The following is a 9,966-nucleotide window of genomic DNA, read 5'->3' as shown; positions in this document are numbered from 1 at the left end:
CTCCGTCCTTGATGTGCCCACAATCACAGCCGCGCTCTCCCCTTTCCCACACACCAAGGCGACAGAATGTCTCCAGCTTAAACACTGGGCCTGGAATGAGAACCCCAGTAAAACCCTCCTGCAACCATCTTCCCTTCAAAGGCAGCCGAGAGGTTCACGGAAGGTGTTTTATTTAACTTGACTGCTGCAAGTAAATTTAAAATTATGAGAATAAAAATACATTATCTGTAACGGAGATGCCTTTGTTTCAAAGGACGGTGTTTAAACTGCACTCCAAGAGCCGGACACAATGGGCTTTAGCAACAAATAAATACAGCTCCGTAACTGTTGAGCCTGTTGGGGACTGGGGGGAGGCAGGTCCAGCAGCGAGCACTGCAGCACGAGACACAGTGCCTTCTATTTATAGTCTGGCATAAATACTTGGGGCTGCAATGCACGTTCCGCTGCGCAGCCTCGGAACGGGCTCCGCGTGGTGCTGCGGGGACATGGCCAGAAAGGAAGGAGATGCCCCAAGTCCCTACATTCCAGCCCGGAGGCTTTCGATCCAAGAGGCTGCCACGGCACAATCCAGCTTCAAGGCACTGTCAAAGATCCAGACGTGGAGAACAGCCGGGATTCACCAGCAGCATTCCCGGCTCCGCAGCCGAGGAGCAGGGCATGAGGCAGGAAACTGCATTCAAGGCAAACCAGATCCGTTTTAAAGCTGTGAAGCCGCTGATGCGGTGGAGATGGGGCCCTGGCGCTTTCCATCTCCAGATGAAGTTCAAATGCGAGTGTTTTCGCTGTTGGTTGAAAGCACAAGAGGGAAACAGCAACGGCCTCCAGCCCTGCTCTCCCGAAGGATGAGCCTTGGCCTTTGGCTCTTGGCTTGTTCACCAAACATTCCACGAGTAAACTGCAGGCAGCTTCTCTTCAGCTAAGGTAGAAGGAGGAACCCAGCCCAAGCTCCCTACGTCCCTTGGGCAAGGATAAAGGCAACTCTTAGGCCAAAAAACCCCGCAAACCCCAAATAAAACGAGGAAACGAAAGAACTACCCTAAAGTACCTACTGCTCAATCCACAGCACTCCAGGCACCTCCTGCACCTCTGCCACAACACCTCAGTGGTGTTTTCCTATTGCTCACATCCCAAGAGCTGTGAGCAGGAGGCACGACAGGCACGAGACCTCTCTGAAGGTCCAATGGGTTCATTCACACAAGGGGATGGGTTTGACAGTGATTCTGCGTCAGGGTATTTAACTGCAAGCCTGTTTCCCACCGCGGCTCCTTTAAGGTGGTGAAGAAACCAGAACGCACCCTTGCTACGTGGAGCCCATCCCGGAGCTCAGCACGGGAGAACCGACAGCAACAGCAGCTTTTCCTGCCCTAGTTCAGCCCTGGCACACCAGGAAGGGGAACGGCTCCTCCCGCAGGCAGCAGCCACCAGCCCCTTGGGCTGGGTAAGAGCAGGACTTGCTGCTCCCCTTCCCCTTAAGCTGGTGATTGGAAATGAAGCAATGGAGCTGTCAGGATGGGAGGAGAAGATAAATAAGGGTGTTTGTCTGCTGAGAAGGAAAAGGCCTTGCTAGGGAGGGCTGGAGAACAAAGACCTGCAGGGTCTGAATGCTCCGACTTAAACCCCCCGAAACACAGGGAGAACTGAAGTTCTGAGGGCAGATGAAGCTTCATAACCCAGCCACAGCGAGGCCCTGGCCATGGCGCACCCGTTCCTCCCGAAGGAATGAACGGGGATCGAGGAGCACGGCCACAGGGGAGGAAGCTCCACGTTCTCACACCAACCTCTCACCCTGACAGACCTCCAGCTCCTCGGGAAGAGACCTTTCCCCCCCTCTATCCACATGCACATGGAGCCTGTCCTGGGAGGCACAGGACAGAGGTGGGGGCCCAGTTCCCTGCCCCAGGAGACCCTTCTAAAAAGGAACTGAAGGAAGAAGTTTGGTGGCAAACGAAGCAGGAGCTCCCAGCGAAAGGTGTCTGACCAAAAGCCATGAGCTGCGATGCTGTTCAACACGACCGCTTTGCTCCAGTTCAGCTCCGGGGTCTCTATGAGCAGCCGGAGCCTCCTCCCGCCCAGGGAAGGGCCGAGCAGCATCAAACATCAGAGCTTTCCCTCTATGCCCAGTTCAGGTTTGTCTCCCAGCACCGTTTTGCCTCTCAGAGCATCACAGGTTCTGGTTCATGGAGCCGCCGTCCCCCGCTAACGCAGCTCGTTCAGGTTCTGGTTGTGGAGGTCCTGGCGCTGCCTGTTCAAGTTGATGGTGTTGTCCAGCGTGATGGCGTCGTCCTCCTGCGTGGTTTCCGGCATGAACTGCCGGAATATGCTGACGCTGCCGTGCCAGAAGATGGGCTCGGGGAGCCGGCCCACCACGCTCCATGTTCGTGTCTCAGGGTCATAGGCTTCCAGGACATCCGAGAGCTCAAAGGTGTTGTCGTAGCCACCGGACACGTAGAGCTTCCCGCCGAGCACGGCCACGCTGCCCCCAACGTGGACCTAGAGGCAAACACAAATACACCCCATGGTCACAATGGGGGTTCTGGCACTCCGGGGGATGGTATCGGAGTTGGTGCTGCCCTATAGTGCTGCAGTGCTCAGCACCCACCAGCGCTGCCCCAAACCCCAAGGAGCCGGAGCTTCCAGCTTCACACCCAGCCACAACCACTTCTCGGTGACCCTGATACGCTGCAATGGCAAGGGGCTAGAACCCAAAGAGCCCTTTGGAAACGCAGCCAGTCTTTAAGCCGGGAGGTTGGTGAGTGTCCTACCTGAAGCATGGCTGGGATTTTATCCCATTCATTCTTCGCTGGGTTGTAAACGTCCACCTCAGCCGAGTCATCTCTGCGGGAGATAACGCGGAATTATTCCTCCATGGTCTAAACCCCTCCTGCCCCGTCAAGCCCCAGTTCAACAGCCTGAAATGCTACCGAGAGCAGATCGCACTGCATGCGTCAGAGAGCAAAGGGGCAGGTCTCACGGCAGACCCCAGCCTCCAGTATGGGTCCCTCTTGCTGGGTCCAAATAACTGCACAACCCCAAGGGCTTTCTCAAGTCTCGTCTTTTTTCACACCAGCATCTCTAGTGTCTCACAGACCAGCTCCCTGCAAGTCAGCACTTCAGGGGCTGATCTGCCTTCGGGGCCAAGTGCTTCAGGCCTGGAAGCAAAGTTACTGCTATTCTGGAGAGGCTTAATCCTCCACGTGCTTCCAAGTAACAGCATCCTCCTGCTTGGGGCTTTCATCCATGCCAAATTTAGATGGGCTGAGGACACAAGACGAGAGGTATTTGGACAACGTGATCCCCCCAAGGGGGTGCTTTCAAATGGGTAAGGAAAAGGAAAACCCATAGAACCAGGCGGTGACAAGTGGCTGAACAGCCAAACCACCCCAACCAGGACTCGCTGAACACCAAGCGAGTCCAACAAATAGCCAGGAACCAAGACCCCAGTGGGTCAAATACAAGGTCTGGGCTGGAAGCTGCTGCTTCCTGCAAACCAAGAGGAGATTAAACACTGAGGAATGTGTCTGGAGGCCGTCACAGAGCTCTCTGCTTGCTCAAAGCCAGCACAACAGGATGAAACGCTCCGGCGCTTGCATGCCTTCCCGTTTATTTTTAATGAGGTGGATAACTGAAGCATTCGTGCCACCGGGACCGCCTCGGATGGGTAATTAGGCCCCAGTTTGGAACGGCACTTAAAAATAGTGACCAATCATTTCATCTTCAGCCTCTTATCTCTGCTGAGAAGGAAGGCGTCCTCTCCTGCGCCCAGCTTAACGTTTTCTTGGAGCTTGCTCGCTTATTTATAGCAACAAGGGGGGTTGAAGCCAAGAAAACAGAAGTCTATTTCCAAGCAGCGCTGCTTATTTCAGCCCATTTATACCTGGCTGTTCCCAGCCCTGGGTCAGGTTCTGAGGGTTTTACACAGTTTAAACACAGTCCTTTGAGGTCTGTCTACAACAGAAGATGAGGAAAGAGGTGCAGTGGTTCATAGACCCATCAGAGGAAGCACTGCTGTGCCTTCCCAATGCAAGGCTCTCTTACAACCCTTCCCTTTCCCCTTACAACACGCTTTCCAGGGACACCCTGGTCTTGCCTCATAGGGAAGGAGGCTCCCACTCCCATTACTCACCTTATGAAGTACATGAGGCCATTGAGGGTGACAGTCTTTGGGGCGAAGGACCAGGGGGGCAGATGCCCGCAGTTCACGAGGGTCCAGAGATCGCTGTCGGGGTCGTAGCACTGCATCACCATGGACTCTTTGCCAGCCAGGGAGCCGATGGCGAACAGCTTGCCGCGGCAGGAGGTGGTGGAGCAGTTGTCCATGGGGTACAGCATGGGCTGCAGGGCCTCCCAGCTATCCAGCGCGTGGTCGTAGCGCTCCGTGCTGTCCGAGGCGATGACGTAGAGCAGCCCGTCCAGCACCGTGGAGCTGTGGTATTCCCTGGCCTTCAGCATGGGAGACACCTCCGTCCACTCGTTCACGCTGGAGTTGTACCTCCACACGCAGTCGTACAGCCTGGACCCGTCGGACCCCCTGTGGCACAGCACAAGCGTCAGAGCAGGGGAGTGCCCTGAGGACCGCAGCAGTGTCAGGGTTTTACTGAGGTTTTGCACCGTTTCCTTCCCAACGAGCCAGGGAGGCTTCCCCTGCGCTGCCCCTGGCTATGACTCAGAAGGACTCTCCCAGGTCTGACTGCTTACATCCTGCCAAATGACCATCTCCTTGCCTGTTTTGCAACCCTGCTCCCATCAGTGACACGGCAGAGGCAGCGCTCACCCGTGCCCAACCTCCCAACCCTCCCTCTGCCTGTGCTATGAACCAACACAAACCGGAACAGCCAAATTCCCCCTTGCCAAGGCACCAGGCTCCCGGCGGCATCAGCACCTCTTGACCTGCGTGGGATCGCTCCCAAGGGCATCCATACAAACACACCGTGTGGCAGCCCATCATTGACACACCTCTGCCTTTAGCAGAGCCTTGTTTTGTGCTCAGGACCAAAGCACAAACAGTTTTCTGTTTGCCTGCATCTGACCTGTCCTGCACACCCAGGGCAAGCTGCTCTGGTGCCTTCCCGGCTTGGCTTGCTCCGGCTGCCGCAGGGATGTACTTCAAAGGAGGCACCTCCATGCAGATGAGCTGCCAAATCTCCACACCCGGGTCACCTTGAGACAAGGCACTGCAGCCCCAGCGGCTGCGGGAGCAGGATTTGTGCTGGGGAAGGCACCGTGTGACTCATGGGCACTGCCCGGCTGAGGCACCGGGGGCTCCAACACACCCCTGCCCTGAGCACCCGCCTGGGCTGATTCACGGGGCTCTGCACCCAAACACCTTCTTCCTGGGGAGAAATCCAAACCCTCTCGAGCCACCCCCGGAGCGAGCGGTGACAAAGCCCCACCAGCGCAGGATCTGCTGCCTGCGTGCTCGGGAGCATTACTCATGACAAAATACCGCCTGGATTAAGACCAGCTGCTAAATCCAGCACCGACTCCAGGAGCCCCTCCGCCCGCCTTGGGGCTGGAGCCAGAGCAGAGCCTCCAAGTCTCCGCTGCCCGGAGAGAAGCCAAATCTGGTGCCAGAACCCGCGTGCTCCCAACGGAAACCTCACCGCCGGTGCCTTACCAGTGACGTAGATGTCATTGCCCAACGCAGCCACGCTGTAGCCCCCTCCGAGGTGCTCGGGGAACTCGGCCAGGTAGCGCCAGTGCCCGGTGCGCGGGTTGTAGCAGTCGACGGTGACGAGCTCGTCGCAGTCGCGGTCGCAGCCGCCGACCAGGACGAGGATCTCGGCGAGGCCGGTGGAGGGCCGCGGGCGCATGCGGGCGCAGGGGCCGTGGTCGTGCCGGTCGAGGCGGGCGGCCTGGAAGTCGCGGGCCTCTTGCAGGAGGCGCAGGCAGGGCGGGCAGCGCGCCACCAGCGGCTCGCCCTCCACGTGCGCCAGCAGGTAGAACCGGCGCACGAAGGGCAGGCGGACGTGCGCCAGGAGCTGCGGCAGCAGCGGGGCGCGGGCGGCGGGGTCTGCGCGCACCCAGCGCAGCGCTAACTGGAAGGCGGCCTCCTCCTTGGGGACGCAGAGCCCATCGTCGCGCAGGTAGGACAGGAGCCGCGGCAGGGGCAGGCGCTCCAGCTGCGCGCCCAGCTCCCCCACGTGCCGCAGCACGAAGCGATGCGCCGCGGCCGCCAGCGCCGGGCAGGCGAAGGCCTCGGCGAAGTCCTGCATGTCCAAGGCGTTGGCGGGCTCCAGCTGCCGCGCCAGCCACGCGCCGCAGGCCTCCTTGACGGTGGGGAACTGCAGCAGGTCCGCGGCGCGCAGCAGGCGCTCGGCGATGTCGGGGCCCAGCCGCCCCACGCGCCCGGTGTAGGCGAAGTCGAGCAGGCGCGCCAGGCACTCGGGCTCCACGCCGTGCAGCCGCACGCGCTCGGCCCGCGCCTCCCGCAGCGCCCCGCCGAACATGGCGCGGAAATAGCCCGAGGCGGCGGCCAGCACGGCGCGGTGCGCCCCGAACTCCCGCCCGCCCGCCACCACCGTCACGTCGAGCAGGCTCCGCTCCGCCCGCAGCGCGCTCAGGCCCCGCAGCAGCGACACGGCGTGTGCCGGCTCCCCCGCGGCCGTCGTCGCCGGTGCCGCCGTCCCGCCGCCGCTGCCGGTGTTGGCCGCCATGCCTAGGGGAGAGCACACGGTGTCACCACGCACGGAGCCACTCGGGTCGCAGCCGGGAGCAGGTCAGGGGAAGCAAAGCGGGGATAAATAAAGGCAAGGTGGTCACCGCAAGGATAAACGGCCCCGGGGGAGGACGAGCGAGAGACCCGACAGCCCCAGAGCCACCCGCGGTGCGGAGCAGCGGCAGTTGCATAACGAGCGGCGCTGGCAGCTGCCCCCCCCCCCCCCCCCGCCCCGTCTAATTGCATTCCCCGGGGCCCCGTCCCGAGTTTCCCCGCACACCCGCGCCCGCTCCGCCCTTGCCGCGGGCACCTCGGGCCGGCCCCGCCGCTCTCCGCGGGGGCTACGGCAGTCACTGAGGCTCCCGGCGGGGCCGCTCGTTACCGAGGGCGGAGGCCCCGGGGGTCGAGTCTCAGGAGGCGGCCGCTCTGCCCCGTCCCGCGGTACCGAGGGCTCCCCGCCGAGCCGAGCCGAGCCGAGCCGAGCCGAGCCGAGCCCTGCAGCGGGTCCCTACCGGAGCCCCAGGCTCCGCTCCTCTCCGCTCACCTCCGTTCCGTTCCGTTCCGCTCCTCCCGAGCTGCCGCCGCCACCGCCCCGCCCGGCCCCGCCCCGCTCCGCTCCCGGCGGCCCCCGCTCCCGCCACTGCGCACGCCCGGACTACGGCTCCCAGCGCGCCCCGCGCGGGCTCCCGGCCGCCCCCTTCGCCGCCTCCCGCCGGTACCGAGCGGCTCGCGGGTGTCGGCGCTGCCCGGTTGCCGCCGCCGCCCTGGCCCCGCCTCCGCCGCCCGCGCCGGGACATGGACTCCGACTCCTGCGCATCCCCGTTCGCCCCGGAGGTGAGGGGGGGCCCGGGGGAAACGGGAGGAGGAGGGGGGGGGCATCTCCCGCCGCCCGCCCCGGCCACCGGTGCCCGCTCCCCTCCGCGGGGCCGGAGCCATCTTGTGCCGTCGGGGCGAGGATTGGCGGCGGGGCGGCCGTGCCCTGCCGCGGGGGGCGGCGCGGTTGAGGTCCAGCACCGGGACCGGGGGTGCAGGGGCGGGGAGGGGGGGCTGTGTGCGGAGGGGTGGGGGGGGTGCGGGGTTTATGGGGGGGGTGATGGGGGTGTTGTTGTCGGTACCGGCGCTGCCCGGCCCCGCCGCTCGCCGCGGGGTGTGGGGGTTGGGCGGCGCGGGGAGCGGCGGCGGGCGGGGCTCGGTGCGGGAGCGGCGGCGCGGGGCCGGGCTCGACGGGAGGAGGCGCCGCCGCTGACCCCCCCCTCCCCTCCCCGGCTCCCGCAGGACTTCTCCCCCGCCGCCCGGCGGCGCCGAACCGTGGAGGACTTCAACAAGTTCTGCACCTTCGTCCTGGCCTACGCCGGGTACATCCCGTACCCGCAGGAGGTGAGCGGGCACCGCGGGGCTTCGCCACGAACCCGGGGGGCATCGCGCCCCCGCCCGTCCCTGAAACAAAAGGGAGCTGCGGGGGGGGGGGGGGGGGGAGAAGGTTGGAGCCGGGATCGCTGCAGGCGATCGCTGCCCGGCTGGGGATGCCCGGGAGCTCGCACTGGGCCATGCGCCCCAGGGGATGGGCGCAGCGAGCGATCGGCGCCGAGTTAATGCTTTTATCCGGGCCTCGGGCAGGAAACGCCGCTGCGGAACAGCCCCAGCCCCCCCAACAGCACCGGAGGGACGATTGACAGCGATAGCTGGGATCCCCGGTTCAATGACATCCCCTCCTCCGTGTCCCTGCCCGCGAAGAGCAGGAAGAACTTCAGTCAGCTGAAGCGAGCGAAACCCTACGGTTCCCTGTTCCAGCGGGCAAAACCCGGCAACTTCCTGCCCGAGCGAAAGCAAATCGATAAGATCAGGAAGAAGAAGAAGCTGAAGAGGAGGGAAACGGAGGTGTCTGCAGAGGAGGACTACGAGGAGAAGCTGCTGGAGCTGGAGGCAGAGGACTCTTATGTAGAGACGCCGATGAGCCCCTCGTCCGAGGGCGATGCGCCGTCGGCGGCCGAGCACTGCTCGGTGTGGGACTCTGACACCCCCTCCAGCGGGTCCTGCCCCGCCGGCGCGCCCGAGCCGGCCGTGCAGATCCAGAGCGTGGGCAAGCGCACGGTCATCCGGCAGGGCAAGCAGGTGGTGTTCCGGGACGAGGATGGCACCGGTGACGACGAGGACATCATGGTGGATTCGGGTAGGTGGCCTGGCTGCGCACAGAGGGGCAGTTGGTGGTGGTGCTGCCGCTCCCTTTGGTACTTCCCTGTAAGGTGAGGATGATGCTGAGGCACAGAGTAAAGTGGCAAGTGGGGCTTTGGGGGAGAGGAGGGGCTGCTTGGCTGCTTTTGTAATGAACTAAGTGAAAAGCTGCAGCTTTGTAGAAGCAGCTGCTTCTCCCCTCCTGGATTACAGCCTCCTTTGTATGCTGAGTCTCTTCCTGTGCAAGAGACCTGGAAACAATGAGCAAAGGGCCTGTCTTTGAAGCCCAGGTACTTGATTTAGGGTAAATTTGGGTAAAAGGAGAGTGAATCCCCTGTGTGGGCGATGCGGGGGCTGCTAAAAACGCTGTTTCTCTGCAGATGACGACTCGTGGGACCTGGTCACTTGCTTCTGCATGAAGCCCTTCGCGGGGCGGCCGATGATCGAGTGTAACGAGTGCCACACCTGGATCCACCTCTCCTGCGCCAAAATCCGCAAGTCCAACGTCCCCGAGGTCTACATTTGCCAGAAGTGCCGGGACTCCAAGTTTGACATTCGCCGTTCCAACCGCTCCCGGACGGGCTCGCGCCGGCGCTTTCTGGACTAAGGGGGTTTGGATGGTGCCGGGGCCGGGGTGGGGGGGGGGCGGCTCCCCCGAACTGCTGCTGCTCAGGCTGAGGGGCCGCCCGCCGGCCCGCGGTGACCGGGATGAGGAGAGGCCGAGTGGTCACAACTGCTGCTAGATACGGATTAGCTCAAGGACAGACCAAGCGGGGTTTTGCCCGCTTACAACCATGGATTGGGTGATGGGGGAATGTATGATCCCTTTGCCACGTACGTTTTCTCATCCCATCGGGAGACTGCAAACCTCCTCTGTGCTCTCCAAAGAGAGGGGGAAGAGGAGGGAGTCTGTGTGAAGAGTCTGAAAAGTAAATGGCCATGTGTTTTAATTTCAGTGTAATATTATCCCTGCCCGTTTGTCTGTACGTATCAGTCTCAGATATTCTAAGGCTCTGTAGGGGTGTTGATGTGTCCCAATCTGCTGCCTCCTCCCCAGGCTCAGAGGGGCGTTCTGGGATTTGGCATCATCCGAGTGAGAATGGGACTTTGTCCTGCACCGGGGGCCGACAAGTTGTAAG

At 62.3% G+C, this 9,966-nt stretch overlaps 3 protein-coding genes across 3 annotated transcripts in view; 2 read left to right on the top strand and 1 right to left on the bottom strand.

The window, feature by feature from the left end:
- The window catches only part of CAMTA1 (calmodulin binding transcription activator 1), a 288,481-nt gene that overhangs the window by 23,248 nt on the left and 255,267 nt on the right, over positions 1-9,966 (top strand). The gene's annotated exons all lie outside the window — the stretch shown is intronic.
- KLHL21 (kelch like family member 21) lies at positions 154-7,461 on the bottom strand. Its single transcript, XM_061450355.1, has 5 exons — positions 7,200-7,461; positions 5,596-6,655; positions 4,124-4,528; positions 2,763-2,835; positions 154-2,490 (listed from the first exon to the last, which is right to left on the bottom strand). The coding sequence occupies exons 1-5, from the start codon at positions 7,450-7,452 to the stop codon at positions 2,197-2,199; spliced, it is 2,085 nt and encodes a 694-aa protein (XP_061306339.1). The 5' UTR covers positions 7,453-7,461; the 3' UTR covers positions 154-2,196.
- PHF13 (PHD finger protein 13) lies at positions 7,310-9,777 on the top strand. Its single transcript, XM_061450354.1, has 4 exons — positions 7,310-7,489; positions 7,931-8,032; positions 8,273-8,825; positions 9,208-9,777. The coding sequence occupies exons 1-4, from the start codon at positions 7,451-7,453 to the stop codon at positions 9,432-9,434; spliced, it is 921 nt and encodes a 306-aa protein (XP_061306338.1). The 5' UTR covers positions 7,310-7,450; the 3' UTR covers positions 9,435-9,777.

Source organism: Pezoporus flaviventris, unplaced genomic scaffold, assembly GCF_033815535.1.
Source record: "Pezoporus flaviventris isolate CSIRO_AGI_PZ_B2104156 unplaced genomic scaffold, CSIRO_AGI_Pfla_v1 ptg000009l, whole genome shotgun sequence".
NCBI classification, from domain to species: domain Eukaryota; kingdom Metazoa; phylum Chordata; class Aves; order Psittaciformes; family Psittacidae; genus Pezoporus; species Pezoporus flaviventris.
The sequence above is the reverse complement of the archived record's forward strand: the minus strand, read 5'-3'. Positions and strand labels throughout refer to the sequence as shown.